Genomic DNA, 17,616 nt, shown 5'->3' on the forward strand with positions numbered 1-17,616 from the left:
ATTTAAACGGCGTCCCACTTTTTATGTTTGCGAAGGATGTCGCCCAACCCGATTCTACAGTGATTCCCAGGATTTGTGTGAGGCAAGAACACGAACCCCCTCAGCCACGTCTGCCCAAGCAGCTCCTTCCTACTCTGTGATTTCAGCCCGAGCCCCGCCTGAAATAGCATCATGCAGCGGCCTTTAAGCTTTAACACTGCAGAACGCGATTTTATCTAACAGCTCCCTCCCAACCCCCGGCCCGCTGCCCGCCGACGCTCGGCGCCGTCCAGGAACGGGAAGCTGCCGGAGCCGGAGCCGGAGCCGGAGCCGGAGCCGGAGCCCCGCCCGTACAGCGCACACTGCTGCCGGGTCGGAGCCGAGCCTGCCTTCCGCTTCCCCTGCGGCCCGGAAGAGGTGTGTGGGCTCGCCATGCAAGTCTCCAGCCTGAACGAAGTGAAGATCTACAGCCTGAGCGCCGGCAGGAGCCTCCCGGAGGTGAGGGGCAGCTCGGGTGGGACGGAGCCGTGAGGGGGCGGCGGGACGCGTGGGCGCCCCCGCAGCTGGCGGGCGTTTGAGCCGAGCTGCTCTGCGGACTTCTTTTTCGTAGGGTCACAGGGTGGTTGGGGTGGAAGGGACCTCAGAGCGTACTACTGGAATTTTGAATGCAATTAAGAAGAAAGAAGTGATGTTTCAGGCAGAAAAAAAAAAAAAAAAAAAAAAAAAAAAAAAAAAAAAAAAAAAAAAAACCTCTCTTTTTTTCAGATTTCTTAGATTGTAACAGTTCTGTGATTCTGCAGATGTGCTGTAATGTGAATACTGATATGTTTCCTTACAGTGGCTCTCAGACAGGAAGAAAAGAGCATTACAGAAGAAAGATGTGGGTGAGTTTTCCCATCGCAGCCCTCAGCAGAATGAGGCTGTACACATCTGATCTGCCACTCCAGAAGTAGGCAGTTTGCTAACACGAGGAAATTGTGCACAACTTGTTTTCATAAATGCAAATTTAAAGCTATACGTAATGCTAGAAGGCCATACTTTAGTTTCCTATATAGTGCTGTGTGGATAGAACATTGTCAGCATCATTTTTAGGCATTAAATACTGGGAGATGGTAGATTGTACACAAGTGTGGTGGATGCATCCAACGTATATTTATGATCAAATCTAGCTATAGACCCCTGTATATTTATTAAGCTGAGCTTAGAGTCCAGCTTTGTGATTTATCATATCATCATCATAGAATGGCCTGGGTTGAAAAGGACCACAATGATCATCCAGTTTCAACCCCTCTGCTGTGGGCAGGTCACCAGCCACCAGACCAGGCTGCCCAGAGCCACATCCAGCCTGGCCTTGAATGCCTCCAGGGATGTGGCATTCACAACCTCCTTGGGCAACCTGTTCCAGTGCATCACCACCCTCTGTGTGAAAAACTTCCTCCTAATATCTAATCTAAATCTCCTCTGTTTCAGTTTAAAACCATTCCCCCTTGTCCTATCAGTGTCAACCCATGTAAACAGTTGTTCCCCCTCCTGTTTATATGTCTACTTCAAGTACAGGAAGGCCATGATGAGGTTTCCCCTGGAGCCTTCTCTTCTCCACCCTAAACAAGCCCAGTTCCCTCAACCTTTCAATTTTACTCTAAATTTGTAATATCAAAGGAAATATTTACGTACCATCATGAGCATTGTGTAAAGCAGCCAACTGAAAAATAGGCATGGAGGTAACAGTGTGATGGAATGTGTTATGCATCTTTGCTGTGTAGAATATGTCACCTTTTTGTGAATGCCTGTTATAATTATCACATGGTTAGTGCCTTGTGACAGAGATCTATTTGGTGTGGTGATGATAGCTGGCTTCTCAGCGTTAGAGTATTGCATTGCTCTCCTGGCCTGTGTTAAAGACAAAGATATACCTTTAAAAATATTCAGTTTTATTCAGTGAACTTTACGTACTTTCATAAGAAATCATTACAGTATTGGACTGATAATAATAGTACTAGCTTTACAAATAATTTTTCTTTATGAGTATTTCTTTTTTCTTTGTAGATATCCGTAGAAGAATTGAACTTATTCAAGACTTTGAAATGCCCACAGTTAGCACCAAGATTAAGGTATCAAGAGATGGACAGTATATTATGGCAGTTGGTGAGTTAACTAAGGATCCCTTGGTAGCAGAGGCCAAAAGTACTAGTAATGTTTTATCACAGAATATGACAGGTAGAAGATAGAGGGTGTTTTTGTTTTATTTCTTTAATGCAGCATTGAACATTATCGTGGAAGCCTAGTTTTAAGATGTGATGCAATGATTGTCTTGGAACTTAAGTTGAGAAACATTTAATTTTCAGCTGTATTAGAAGAATACCTGTGCTATGAAAACAACAACTTATTTGTTTTTATAGTGTGTTCATAAACTAAACACACTATAGTGTGTTCATAAAGTTGTTTAAATAATTTCTGAGTATCACTGAGTGTTTTTTTAAAGGATAGAGGATAATGCTGCATTTCATAACTGCCAAAGTGAGATCCTAACATGAATACTTCAGTTAGCCTTAATACCACAGGGAGGCTTGGTCTTTCACGCTCGCTGGAAGGTGTTGTTAAGTTCTGTTACTAAGAAGCCTCTTTCTCCATTCACAGAAACATAGTAGTAGTAAAGAATGTATACATAAAACATCCTATTTTAAAAAAAATGTGTTAGTGTTATCTTTTTGTTCAATTGTTTTGTTAAAAGTCAAATTCTTCTTTCAGGAACTTACAAACCGAGGATCCGCTGCTATGATACTTACCAGTTATCCCAGAAGTTTGAAAGGTGCTTAGATTCTGAAGGTTAGTATAAGCTGTGGCTGTTAGTAGGAGAAATCTTTTGTCTACAGTTCAGGTTGGACTCAAACAGAAATTTATCTCCCTGTTCTAAGGAGACAGATTATATGTTGGGGGAACAGAGGAATCTAGAATAAAATTCACCAGTCTTCACCTCTGTATTTTTCCTTCTTTTTTCTGTAAAGTTCTTTCCTCTCTTGGAGCTGTATGAAGACAGTAAGATCTGCTCTGAGCCAGTAAGTGTGGAGCTCAGAGAGAGACATGGCTGAAGGCTGCTGCTCTCACAGGGGGAGTGCTGTGTGTGTCAGAGGGAGAGAGGAAGGGGGAGAGAGAGAGAAAAAGAGAGAGAAAGAGAGATAGCTACAGCAGGCAATTCTCCCTTCTGTTGTCTTCCCACTCTGAAGCAGTAAGGTAGAAGAGTGCTCTGGGGTTGCTCCGTTCTTACTGAAATGAGTTCTTTTGTTTTCTCACTGCAGCCCAGTCAGTTAAAGAGAACTCCTTGATTTGTTTTGTGTATTTCTTTATTATTATTATTATTATTATTAGACATAGGAAAGGCCCCAGTTTCACATTGTTTGCTAGTATTTTGGAGGGAGAACTTTTGTGGTGATGAGAGCAAGGAGCCATCCAGGCTCTGAGAAAGAGAGAATGTGCTGGAAATTAGACTGAGGGAGGAGGTTTTGGGATCTATAGAGTTGGGGGTTTATTTTGGTTTTTTTCTTTGGAGACTAATGGCAGAAGACAGGTGAATGAAACTGAGGGGCTGAGCACAGAAAGCACAGAATAGTGCAAGATTGAATCACTAGTGAGAAATGGAAGTGGTCTATTTTTGATATGCTATGTAAAAAAAAGCAAAAAAGAACGATGCTATTGAATTAGGTCAGGAAAAGGGAAATAGAGCTTAGTGGTGTTTTGTTATTTGATTCCTTAGTACTGCAAGGAATCTTGTATGGTGTAGAGACAGTGCTACCAAGTAGTATGAGGAGGGAGAGTCAGGAAGGCTGGGGAAAGAAAGGCGTGGCATGAGAGACCCACTTTGAAACAGAATATGAGTCATTGTAGTGCTAAATGCTTGCTGTTAATTAGAGCTCAAAGTTAATTTTTTTGAACTGGCTTCTTGTTGCAAGGTTTTTAAATGTGTTTAACTTGCACTGTATCATAGAGTCACCTTAAATAACCTACCTTATTTAATTGGAAACAGTTCAGGCGAAGCAGCTTCTCCCTAATGTTCCGGACTCGCCTTATTTAAAGCTAATTGGAGTCTCTGTTGAACTCCTCAGCATACTGATCAGTAGCCTTTGTGTTTGTGATTATGGGCCCTTCAAAGCTCAATCTCTGGAAGCTGAACCTTAGAAAGGCTGTGTCTGAAGATATGTGTGTAGTACATTAGATCCCCTGGTATTCTTATCATCTTTGATGGTTTACCGTGGACCACCCACTCATTGAGAAGCATTTGATCAGACTTTCCTAAATACACGTTTGAGCACTGCATTGAGGAGCATATCCAGTATACAAGAATGATAAAAAGATTATAAGATGCTTCATAAATTTCTAAGGTTCTCTTAAGTGACTTATTATTTTGCAAATAATGTTGTCTAATTAAAGATTTTATCACGATGTCTGCGTTATGCACTGACACCTGTGGGGAACACTTATATGGCTAAAGGTTAGCATCAGAGTAAATATTATTTTCAGGGTTTGTGCCAGTGTTTGCAAATAAATTTGCTTACTTAGTTAACTTAAACTTCTCTTGTTCTCTCCTCTAGTGGTTACATTTGAGATTTTATCAGATGATTACTCAAAGGTATGTTTAATGTTTTCAATGTATAAATGAGAAAATTGTGTAATATGTATATTAAAATACATTTTCATATATAGTAAAGTTTTTTATTTAAAAACAAACAGGATAAATATTTTTTTGTACCTTTAAAGCATTGTTTTCTTTGCCTCTTTGTACTGTAATTTGCCTTACCACTTGTAAAGTCTTTTGTCTGCTGTAGAGAAAAGCTCCAAATAGTCAGCTATCCTGTGATCAAACTAACGTGAAAAACATAGTTAGTTGTTCTTGCTAGTGTAACATTTGGTTATAATTGCTGACAGTAGCCAACATGCACCTTTTTTGAGAAATGGGGTACCTACAGCTGAATTAGGCTGATTTGCTACAGCAATGATAACTAAGTGTATCAATGAGGCAGAAATTGTGGAGAGAAGGAACATGTTTTGTTTATGAGTTGCTGTATCTGGAGGAAACAGTTGAGTTATTATAACTGTGTGCCTTTTTCAGGCTCAGTACAATTATTACTCCTAATTCTGTTGAGGGCCCTCAGAAACAGGCTCAAAATCTTGTGTTTTTTCCAGCCGCAGCACTTGGTGTGATAAAAGATGTTACCTGTTCCTATAAACTTTGCTGATTCATCAGAGTATTCAGTCTAAAAATGAAATATGGAAATTTAAGCACATAATTTTGCTGGTTTCATTAGAACACAGCATGTTAATAGTTGAATTTTTATTGTATTTTTTTTTCCTCAGAGACTTTAGCATTACTGATACAGGTTTGTCTTATACTTTCAGACACATTATCTCACCTTCTGGCTCTAGGCTTTTCAAAGTTTTCCCTTACAAGTTTTCCAGGAATGTGGAACTCAATAGAAGAAGGAAGTGACTGATATAGTAGGGTAGCCTCCTGCTTCTGGTTGTAAAGACCAAGCAATTATTTGCAAGGCTGAGGAGTGTATTCTCATTGTTCACCCATCTCTGACTGGTCAAGCAAACAATAAGGCTTATGTGTGTTTTGAACTGGAATTGGTACTGCATTTCAAACTGAACCTTGACAACGTTATCTTCAATTGTATTTTCCAAAAACATCCTAAGTTGTTAGAAAGAAAACTGATTTTAGAAAGTTATAATATTTTAAATATGACACAGAGGGAACAATATTTGAGAAATTGCACTTGAAATGATTAGAATCATAAAAATATTCCTTACAAGGAGACATCGAGGGTTCATTTCCTGCACGATATAAGACCAATGCTCTGTGATCACCTCCTAAAGAATTCTTCCTTCTTATCCAGCCTGCCCAAACCTGAAATTTTTGCTACTGCAGTGAGTTTGACTGTCATTTTTGTAACTGCGTTTCAGTTGTAGGCTGCCTCTAGATTGTTGCATAGTGTCCTCTTTGCCTCACTAACAACCTCAGATTCATCCAGATTTTTCATCTATCCCTTATCTGGCTTGGCTTTGTTGATGTTCTCAACATTCCTCTTGAATTGAGAGCCCCTGCTCTAGATACAGTGCTTCATGGGCACTGTGCAGAAAAATGAAAATATATCCTCCCCGGTCTGCTCCCACTAACCTTGTCAGGTATCATTTTGAGGCTCATTTGTGTTTCCACAGAGCATACTGTTCACTTTTGCTCATGTCTGTAGCTGTAAAGTCAGTTATGTTTCTGCACTCTCTCAAGATTTAGACGTGGACTAAGTTTTAGACTTAGGGGAGAGTGGTGTGTCTTCTACTGTAGCCTTTTCCAAAATGGCAAGTGTTTCCTCTGCCTTTTTTTTACCACACACCAGTGGCTATGCTTTTGCTACCCCAAGCTTGTGGTTTTCAGAGTTACGTAGGAAAAACAAGCATGATTTCTAGTTGAGTTGTATCCTTTTCTAATAAAAGAGAACATAATTGTCTTCAAGTAGCTTAAGACATAAAATTACTAGAGGTAACATAGTTGTTAGCAGAATATCTGCTTTTGTTTGTCTTTAGTTGTTTTTGTCAACTACTAGAAAATAAAATCTTTTTGGAGGTAGTAAAAGAGAACTCAGCAAACTGTATCTTCCTTATTCCTGGTAGAAAGTTTCTTGGTAGCTTACTGATAGTGAACTAGCAAGGTGATACTCATAATTTCAGTTAAATGTGGTTTAATTTTGTGTTCTCATGATTTCTTCTAAACTACACGAAGACACAGAAATTTCAATATTGTCACTGCAAAATCACAAAATACTTGATGTTGTTATTGTTTGAAACAATGAAGTAAAAAGCTTTGCTTGTTGTAAACCTCCTGTTAAAAACATAAAGAAGTTAAGCACACAAAGGGCAGATTGGGCTGTGTATGAAAAACATCATTGTATAGCATCAGCTGTGCAGCTGCATCTGTAATCTTCTATGAAATAGTAATTATTACTTGTGAAAAGTGATGCCTGACTTTCATCCTGGATCTCAAGAGAGTGAGCCCTTGAATAAAAGTTGGAACACTGGAGTTTCTGAAATTAGAAAAATGGGAAGTACAGAGAGGACTTGAATAGGCATAAAGTAGTCACCCAGGTCAGTGCTTTGTATGTACCTCATGGAAAGGGAGAAAGTGTAAATAAACATGACTTCTAAACAACCACTGTACTTTGTCTTTCCTGAGCTGCTCACTGTTCATGTAGATAGCAGCATAGTACAATAGGGGGAGATTTAGAATCTCAGTGATTTACTATTGTGTGAAGATATACAGCTACACATATTCTAAACTGGCACCTCTCTAGTCTAATCTAAAGAGAGTTGAGCGTTAGAGTGAGTTATTGACCTGTAATTATCCATGTCATTGTTTACCTTCATCATAGAGTGATTTTGGGCCAGAGTGATGCTTAATGCATCCCATAGTATCTGGGCAAGGCTTAAGGTACTGCATGAATGTGATGGGAATTCATTTATATGTATATGAGTTTTGCTATGTTATTTACTATGTCGATCTAGCTTTCTAGTGCCTTCAATTCATTTTATCTTTAATAAAGAGATTGCTGTGGCTAATGAGAATAGAGAATGAATTCTGTCATTTTAGTAGAAAGTATTTAAGTGGATTGTGATAGACTGATACAAGCCTGGAAAAATCACTGCTTGTTTTCTGAGGCAAGTTCTATCTTCTGTATTTCAGTTCTATCTATTTTATTTTCAGATTGTCTTCTTGCAGTGTGACAGATATGTGGAGTTTCATTCACAACACGGACATTACTACAGGACAAGAATACCAAAATTTGGTAGAGACTTCTCTTATCACTACCCATCATGTGACCTGTATTTTGTTGGATCAAGGTAGTGTTTGAATGGATTATTTTGTTTTACTTCTGTCAGGAATTTTTTCCAAGAACTAAAGTCCAAAATTAATTCAGTTTCCTGCATTAAGACTTTTATTTTTTGATTGAGGCACTTGTAAATTTGTTGTCAGCAGTGCAATTCAGTGTACTGTGTTTTAAAAGTGATGAATAGTAAGGAAAATAAAATAGCTTTTTGTGGAGACTTTCAGGGTGAAGCTGGAGAAGGCCCTCCCTCGACAGCCTGAGCTAGCTGTGGTGTCCCTCTTCATTGCAAGGGAGTAGGACTAGATGGCCTTGGGTGGTCCCTTTCAACACTAAGGATTCTATGAAGCTATTCTGTGATGTTTGATGAACATACACATTATCACAGAATCACAAAATGGCCAGGGTTGGATGGGACCTCAAGCATCATGAAGCTCTAACTCCCCTACCACATGCAGGGCCACCAGTCTTCCCATTTAATACCAGACCAGGCTGCCCAGGGCCCCATCCAACCTGGCCTTGAACACCTCCAGGGACACAGGGACACTCCAGGGATCACAACCTCTCTGGACAGCCTGTTCCAGCACCTCACCACTCTCTGTAAAGAATTTCCCCCTGACATCCAACCTGAATCTTCCCTCCCTCAACTTCAAACCATTTCCCCTTGTCCTGCTGCTATCTACTCTTTCAAAGAATTATCTTTTCTCCAGTATATAGGAAAGAAGTAATTGTGGTTTTTTCTTTGTAGTTCTGAAGTATACAGGCTAAATCTGGAACAAGGAAGGTTTCTGAACTCCCTGCCAACTGATGCTTCGTAAGTAACTGTAATGTATGATGTCTGTCTTCCATCCACCAGGTGGAACCAAACTACTAATATGCTCACCATCAGTACTGTATCTGAATACTGCCCAAATACACACTAAAGTAGAATTGAAAAGCAACGTATGCCTAGTTTGAACCTCATTTTATTTAATTTTATGTCCTGTCATTCTTTGTGACAATTTTTATGCTTTAAAATATCCACAAAGAAAACTCAATTAAAACTGCTTAATATAGACTTATTTTATATATATAATAAATACAAACTTTGCCATTGCAACTCAATTTAGCCATCACATAGAAACCTGCCCACGGGGTATGTACTTTCCCTGACATGTCTTTGTCCTTCTACTCTTGGAGTAGCCCAAAGAGTGCTGGTTTTTTTTCGTTTGATTGATTTTTTTTTTTTTAATATCAGCAGCATGTGTTTGATTCTTTTGAAAACCATAGCAGTAGCAGGAGCTGGGCTTCTTTTGTGTGGGGAGAGGCAGATGAGAAGAACAGGCTTCTTCTCATCAAAGTCACTGGTTGGTGAACCACAGGTGGGGCTCAGTGGGTCAGATAGCTTAAGGAGCATAGCAGTATTTAGGTGGGCACAATTATAGACACCTAGTAGCATTGGGGAGGGAAGGGAAGGAAAATCCTGGAGCAGCAGAGCTGAGTCATGAGTGAAAATCTGAATCAGAGAAATGAGAATTGAAGATTTGGAAAGCCTGTAAGGCAGGGGAATTGGATGAATTATAGAATTATAGGTAGCATTCTTAGAATAGAAGAAGTCGAGATAAGGGGTCTAAGGAGAGACATTTCTATTTTGGAAGAGTTGTTAGAGAAGTGCAGAGTTCTAGCTTGAGCAGTTGAGAATTAGGGTACTTGGAGCAGGAAAGAGTAGACAGGCTGTTCATCAGAATATGCTGGAGATGTAAGCTTCCAAAGGTGTAATCAGGAAGACCTTTTGATGTAACTGAGTTAAGAATACAGAGGAGCAGAGCAATATGGCAAGACTTGGTGGTAAGTGGTGGGATTGGGAAGAAGACTGTAGGATCACTGAGGTTGGAGAGACCCTGAGCCCAGTCTGATGCTCAAAGCTTGGCCAGTCCTGAATTCAGATGAGTTTTCCCAGGGGTTTTTGTAGACTGAGGATAGAAATTCCAAAGCTGCTTTTGGCAACCGGTTCCAAAGATGAGGTGCCCTCAAGGCATAAAAATATCCTTACATCCAGTTGGAACCTCACCCATCTCAAGATATCAGCACTGTCTCTGATTTTCTCTGATAGCTCCAAATTCTTGGTAAGCTCCCCTTAAGTATGGAAGCTGCTATTAATTTGCCATCCACTTATACACCCTCCCCCCACTCACCGCTTTTGCTTTTCCAGACTGAACAACGGTATATGTGATTACAGAAACCTTTTTAGTTACATTATTCTGAAGTCGTTAAACTTGTTCTTTTTTCTGTTTTAGAGAGAATAATGTTTGTGACATCAATCCTGTACACTACTTATTTGCTACAGGGACAGCTGAGGTAAATGTTTGCATTCCTTCTATGAAAAGGGCAGCAGTGTTTGTATCTCTTTTGTATTAGTTTGCGTGAGGATAAGAAGGAATCATGACAGGAACTTAAGTAATCTGATCTTGTTTGCTGTATTAAGTATAGATCTGTTAAACAGGAAGACTTAGAGTGGTGTGCAGGTATAATTTCTGAAATATCTTGCTTGCTGAGATATGTGAGATTTTGCAGATGAGAGAAAACAGTGTTATCTTGCTTGAGAATGTAACTATCAGTTGAAATTAGCAGGCCTGTGTGCCCACTTGGGAAATCTAGTGTTAACCATTTTGATTCAGAGAACATTTGTTTTAAATACACATGAAATGTGTGGAGTTTGTATGCCTTTATTAGTACAACTCTTGTTGTAGGAAATTTGATTTATTACTCATAGATAAAAAGAATTCATAATTTTATTTAAAGACTTTCACTGTATCTTATATTTGTTGCATAAACTTAAAATATATTTTCTAAACTCTTTAGGGTAAAGTGGAATGCTGGGATCCTAGAACTCGAAATCGAGTTGGGCTGCTGGATTGTGCTTTAAGCAGTGTGACAGCAGATACAGAGTGAGTAAAGGCTACCTTTGCAAAGGCCATTCTTCTGGTGGTTTTTGTTTGTTTGTCTTGAGAAGTTTTTCTAAAAACAGTTCCCACTTGGCCTTACAGTGCCCACTGCCATCTCATTTCTAGTGTAAGGTTTTCTTAGTTATCAAGTAGCTCCTTATGTGTGGTATGTCTGAATAATTTACACTATTATTCTAGCTATTTTTAACATCATTTTTTGCATTGTTTAGAGAGAGAACATCTAACTTTAAGAATTGTGCTTTGCAGGGTGGATTGTTTGCCATCTATTTCAGCGCTGAAATTTGATGGAGCTTTGAATATGGCTGTTGGAACATCTACTGGGCAGGTAGTCTTAACTCCTTCTACAACACTTCTTAGAAGATCCTCTTGCAGTTGTCAGTCCAGGTCTATTGTACACTGAGTGCACTTAATGCAATACACAATAGTACAAGTATTTCTAAGACTGTAAATGACGTGTATGGAGCAGTAACAGTCATTCTTAAGCTGCAAATTGATTTGTTAAACGATCCTGTTCTTCAGAGTACTGAAGGGTTGACTTAATATCATCGCAACTTCCGATCTGCATACTATAAAATTTCAATCTTTGTGGTTTTCTTAAGACTTAAGAATCAGTTTTGTGAGGAAGTTACCTCTTTCTGAGACTCTCAGTACTGTCTCAGTGCAATACATATGCTCTTACCTTATTTTGATTGCAGCTAAACAAGCAGAATTATTGCTTTTCAACTAATGTGTTGGAATTTTTTTGTCCTATCCTATGAAGCATCACTTTGATTCATTTATTCGTTGTTTCCATGCTAGTCATCAAGTAGAGTGTGAGGAAATTTTGGTCTGCCTTTAGTGATCCTTTAATGGGTTAAGAAAACTACTTTTTGGAGACAGTCATACATGTAAGAATTGTGCTTGTAATAATGCTATTATATGTGACATACAAGCTTTACTGGAGATATATTTATAATCTGAGCTAAACAAATTGGTAACATTTTTCCCTCAAATTATTAGTATTCATACATGTGAGATAAATTTAAGGTTTTTTCAGAGATTCCATTGGAGATTTTTTAGATAAAAAAATGCATATTTCTGTAAGACAGCCTGTGCTCACCACTTCTCTAAAAAATTAATTGCGCTCCCTGTTGTTTTTCTGAGTGAAAGGGGTACTGAATCTGAAGGTTTCTGGGAAGGAATCTGAAGACTTAAACCTTCTGAGTAAGAATTGAGAACTACTGGTGATTGGTGGATGGTTGGACTGGGTGATCCTGTGGGTCTTTTCCAACCTTGGTGATTCTTTGATTCTATGAATAGTACAAGAATGTGAAAGTGCAGTATTAATGATTTAAAACTACTGAGAGTGCCTTGAAAACATTTCATTTTTTTCAATTTTAATTTCAATAGAAATGAAAAAAGACTTTAGAAAGATAGTAAACTCTTGAATGCAAATTTAATTTTTCCAATTAAACTAAAAGATTTTGTGGTTAAAATACATTGTCAGAGTAAAATGGGCTTACTTAATCATTTTCAGAACTTGAGAGGATTTATTTATGGAAAACAAACAAAAAAGTCTCAAGTTGAGTTAAATCAATAATGAAGACCTAGTTTGACTACCTCTTAACCTTAAAATATTGAAAAATTGATCTGTCTTTTATTCCTCAAGGTTTTATTGTATGACCTTCGGTCTAGTAACCCACTGATAGTCAAAGATCACCAGTATGGAATGCCTATTAAGTCAATTCAGTTTCAGCAACAGTTGGATTTAATAATCTCTGCAGATTCTAGAATCATAAAGATGTGGAACAAAGATACCGTAAGTGCTTTTCTGTTGCTGCGTTTGTATCATTCCCTTTTTTTTTTCTTTTTTCTTTTTATCTATTGTGCAATTTGAGTAATAAAGTTGAAATCTGAAGTAGGAAGTTGGGTTTCTAATGTGTCGTAATTTACATAACATTTTTCCTTGTGTGGCTAAGCAACCCTGCATCTGGGAAGGTATTCAATAGCCTGTCAGGTATAAAAGTACAGTCTTGGTGTTTTTTTGTTTGTTTGTTTAATCTGTTTGTGTATGTCTGCTGATGATGCTTTTTTCAGTAGAAGGATTTGAACACAAAAAGTGGAATCTCAGCCATTGCCTTGGTGTGTGTATTTCTCTAAGTGGACCGTGAACATCCACTACAGAGAAAAATTAGTCATTCCAGTTCTCTGCTCAAAGGAGAGCTAGCTTCAAATGTAGATCAGTTAGTTTATGAAGTATTAAAATCAAGTGCTTCTTACTTTTACAGGAACTTAAAGGAATTTTGAGGCAGATATTATGCCAAGATCCAAGTAACAGTGTGCATTATGGTGTATTAATGGATTATGTCGTAAGAGACAACATCTTTATCCCTGTCTTTTGCACCTATAGGCAAAGTTGCAATCTAATTACTGTAAGACTTTCTTTTCTTACATTATGCAATTTTTTTTCTTGTCTTTCTGTCGACGCAGCTTGTACAAAATACATTATCCTGTAGATTGGCTCCAGTTGTACTGTAACTTGATTTGGTCAAAGAGGCTATCTTTAGTCATTGTATTCCTTCTAAAAAACTTGCTCCGTTCTGTATCTATGATTTTTTTGGCTTCGTAATGAAACATATCAAGAGCAGTTACAGTAGTTTAGAGGCACTTATTTTCTAACTATTTCAGGCAGCCATTTTTCTATTGTATTTCTTCATGAACTTTCAACAGCCCTTTTTTTTTTTTTTTCTGTGATTGCAAGCAATTTTTTTAAGCCCTTCAGTTAGTTTTTATTGTTTAAAAAGGCAAATAATTTATTGTCTATTATTTAAAACATCTGCAATGGCCCTTCTCCATTTTTCCTAGGTATAGAGATTTTCCTCACTGAGAATTTAACAGTGCAAGGTTTGTCAGGTGGCCTCTGCAGTGGGAAAAGGGAGGGTTTCTTAGCGCTGGAAGGCAAAGATAGCTTTGGACTCTTTCCTAGAGTGTGTTCCAGCTGGCTCCACCTCTCCCAGATGTTGGTTCCTGACTATCTCTGGCTGGGAACCAACTGCAGAGGCAGACTGTGGGGTGGAGAGCATATGGCTTTGATACCAGAATAGCCCCATGCTGAGACGTGCCTTGGGGTGGGGAGCGTGAGGCTTTTGTCTGCTAAGACTGGGGTGGGGGAGGACTCTTATTAATCATCGGGGAGAGACCAGGGATGGGTGGGGTACCAGCATATAACTGGGTGGGAAAGGAAGGGCCCAGAAAGGTAGGTGGGATTGCTGCAGGGAAAGAGAAAAGAGGAATAGGATGAAAATTTGCTCTGTTCCTGTCGCTCATTTAGAACCGTGTAGGCATGTACTCTCATGCTTCGTATTCTGTGGCCCAGTTCTTAGACACACTTCTTCAACTGGCTGTCTTGTGTCTTGGCTTACAAGAGCACCTGTATTTTGTCTGGATTTTTCAGACTCTGTTCCAATTCTTTTTGAATTTTTGAAAATCTTGTTTCCTGCTTTTACCGTTTTCTCAAATAACTTCATTACTGTGCTGAACTGCATACTAGTGGATGCTTTTATTATTTTTATCTTGTGCTTAGACCTCTTTAATACTGAGTTTCTAAGTTACAAATAAAGTGCCAAGCCATATTTCATTCTAAGTAGATGTGGGCAGGCTGGAGGTACCAAACTGCACAATCAAATTCCACTCCCAATCCATCATTTCGGATAATACACTTAGCAAAATGAGAAGGTTTAAGATTACCATGTTCAGACTTGAACAAAATGAGGCAATGTGCCAGGAACTTGTGGCCTTCATCCTCTTTTCGCATTAAGTAAAATGAAGTGAAACTGGTGTATCTTTTCAGCACAGAATTATGAACTAAGAAGTGCCACTGTACATTGCAGTGTCCTCAGTAACCTGTGGGCTATGCTTAAAAGACCTGATCAGAGACAGAATGCAATACTGAGTTTCTATGTTATGTTCAGATACTTTTCTAACATTATATTGTTCTGCAAACTCTGTGCTATCTTTACTCTATCATCCTTAGCTTCTATAATAGCTAGTAATGATCTTTAGATTTACTATATTTAACTGTACTGTTTGGAATTCTTTATAATGCATTATCTTCCTTCAATTACAGGGGAAGATATTTACTTCAATGGAGCCAGAATATGATATCAATGATGTCTGTCTTTATCCAAATTCTGGTATGTTATCTGTATTTATGTCATATGTAATTCAAAAAGGAAAGTGTGTTAGTCCATAACGTTGCCTTTCTTTAATTTAAGTGATACAAATTAGGTCTCCTTTACTTCTTATTATGCAGCTAGGAAAAATAGTTACTTGCTAGTTAATGTCATTGTTTGCTCTGCATCTGCATTAAATCAAATTAAGACTCTCAGCAGTTAGAATCTGCTGTACTTTCAACTGAGTGACTGACTTTTGCCTTTCCAAGTATCTTAAATATCTCATAAGAAAAAGAACTTTGTCCTTTTGTGTAAGATGAGTGTACTTTCTAGAGCTGGGAAAAAAAAAACCTCTTTCAACAAATTTACAGATTTTTACAAATGTTTACGACCATTTGATCTTTCCTGTTTTTAAGTACAGTACTCGCTGTGTCCTTCTTAAGAAAGAACACTTTTGTTTTTAAGCACAGGGGAGTCCACAGGTTTGCATGCTTTTTGTGACTTCTCAGATTTGGTGCGTCTCATAACATTGTGTTTCAAGGTCAAAAAAGGGCCACTTTTAACCTGTTTCCAGATCCTAATTCATGGGAGAAAAAATATTTTACAGAATGGTGGTTGAATGTGCACGTGTGCTTTAGATAGACTGCAGCTGACCTTAGTTTTTCCCATAGTTGCTTAGTTCTTAACTAGTGCATGATAAACACTTTCTCTTCAGAAAGCAGCACTCGAAAAGGTGAAAGAAACATCATGGCGTGTAGGATGGCAGAGGACAAAGTTCTTGATCGGAAAATGCCTGTGTTGCAAACTGTACTATTATCTTAATTTTAGAGAGGTAGCAGTGAACACAGAGCAACTTGGATTTTGAATCATACTAACTGCTCGACTCAAGATTGTAGATAAGGGAGTTTGAGATTTCTAACGAGTTAAAACTTATCTTGTCTTTTCTGCCAACTTCAGTTAAGAATCTCTTTTTTTTTTTAAAGATGAACACTTGCATATTGAGCTCTGCTGAGACAGCAGGCATTTTTGACTGTATGTAGCAACAACATTATAAGGTCTGCAGGATCCTGCTAATGCAAATGTCAGCTCACTGTCTTAACGCACAGGATTCTGCCCCTCTGAAACAGAGTGGTCTTCCAGTACAAGCAATTGGGCTGGGTTTTCCTGAGCGCTGAAGAGGATAGCAAAATTTAAGATGCCTGACACTAATTCACTGATAGAGTTTCAAGTATGAACGTTTGAAGGAAGTACTTCCAGTCATACCAGTACTGCAGTTGTGGAAAGCCAGGAGAGGCAGTGACACGTAAATGCCAGTATGGCTGTAGCTCGGTGTTGTCATGGGGTCCCAGCACTCCCAGGGCACACCTGGACGTTTAGGAGCTGGCAAGGCACAGGAAATCACACAACCTTTGCCCAATATGTGCTCTTGTACTTAATTTGAAGTGAATGCTGAGAAAATCCATACTGTAATCTAACTCTTATCCTCTCTTATTCACTTAGAAAAGCTTTACTGTTTGCTGTCATGTGAAACAAAACACTTTTTCCTTATTCTATCTCACTCACATGGGCCAAAACTCAGAATTTCTCTCATGAGAAACTCGCAGGTTTTGTTTCAAACTGGAAGAGAATAGTATCAGAAATGTCATGAATGAGAAATTATTGAACCTACTTTTTAGAAGGCTCTTCTTTTGAGAAAATTGATGCCTAGTATTTCTAGAGGTTTTACTTCTACCTTTTCTGTTTGTAATCTTACTGTACTACTGGCAGTATTCAAGCTGTGTTTTAGACCGTGGAAGGTAGCAACAGTTTCAGTCATTCCAAATTATTATTTTTTTCTTCACAAGTAGAAACTGTAGGAACTTTAGTTTTTCTAAAACTGCTTCTCCCATTTACGACTGCTTCATATTCACATTTTCATTCCTTTAAATCAGTGATACCATATAGTTGATCACTAAGGACAGTCAGTGTCCTTTCTAAGGACAGTCTTAAAAAACTACTTCCGTGAAAGAGCAGTTCTCATTTACTTCCCTTTCAAAGTGATCAAAGCAGACTGCTGTGTAGCTCGATTGGGTGTGGTCCTTCTTGTAAAAATTGTTTAGAACTAACAGGCTGAAATGATGAAAGTGCACACAGACATCTTTCATGGAGTTGTTCCCTTTTTTTTTTAATTTTATTTCTGTATTTCCCCCTTAGTACACGCCCTTGTACTCTTCTGAAGGCAGTTTCCCGCCTTTAATTAGTAGTGGAAGACTCTCAAAGAGGAGTCTTTCCCTTTGCTGTCATCTTTGAAGCACCTGCAGAATTAATTTCTGTCGTTTTATCTGTAGTGATTCATACTCAGTCAGTGGAGAAATGCTTTGCCTCCTGTAGTAGCAGTGAGCATGCTGATATACCAAGGGAGCACATCATCTGTGAAAAATACACCGGGAATTCTTCTTTCCTTCAGTTGCCTGCAACTCCTTCCAGATTTGGTGTTAAGCCTCAGTTTGCTGACTGAGCTTTCACAAATGTCTTCCTCTGCCAGGAAAGCAAGCCCCCTTTTTTTCTGATATTAAGAGTCCAGCTGCATTGTGTGTTTTTAATAAAAGGATTAGGTAGGAAGGATTACTCCACCCATGTTAATTGTGTTCCTGTAGTTGGGTGTAAATTATATTTCTGCCCTCCAGGTGT

The 17,616-nt window shown here is 38.6% G+C and overlaps 1 protein-coding gene across 1 annotated transcript in view; it reads left to right on the forward strand.

The window, feature by feature from the left end:
• Positions 1–388: 388 nt before the first annotated feature.
• Positions 389–17,616, forward strand: part of NOL10 (nucleolar protein 10) — a 46,096-nt gene continuing 28,868 nt past the window's right edge. Inside the window, exons 1-12 of the mRNA XM_042888363.1 lie at positions 389–477; positions 818–863; positions 2,026–2,124; positions 2,728–2,805; positions 4,566–4,603; positions 7,730–7,866; positions 8,599–8,664; positions 10,127–10,187; positions 10,692–10,777; positions 11,042–11,120; positions 12,444–12,593; positions 14,901–14,967. Coding sequence (XP_042744297.1) covers positions 412–477; positions 818–863; positions 2,026–2,124; positions 2,728–2,805; positions 4,566–4,603; positions 7,730–7,866; positions 8,599–8,664; positions 10,127–10,187; positions 10,692–10,777; positions 11,042–11,120; positions 12,444–12,593; positions 14,901–14,967 — 973 coding nt within the window. The 5' untranslated portion in view covers positions 389–411. The remainder of the gene's footprint in view (positions 478–817; positions 864–2,025; positions 2,125–2,727; positions 2,806–4,565; positions 4,604–7,729; positions 7,867–8,598; positions 8,665–10,126; positions 10,188–10,691; positions 10,778–11,041; positions 11,121–12,443; positions 12,594–14,900; positions 14,968–17,616) is intronic.

The sequence above is a fragment of the Lagopus leucura genome, unplaced genomic scaffold (assembly GCF_019238085.1).
Source record: "Lagopus leucura isolate 7727_CA_CO unplaced genomic scaffold, USGS_WTPT01 Super-Scaffold_73, whole genome shotgun sequence".
Lineage (NCBI taxonomy): Eukaryota > Metazoa > Chordata > Aves > Galliformes > Phasianidae > Lagopus > Lagopus leucura.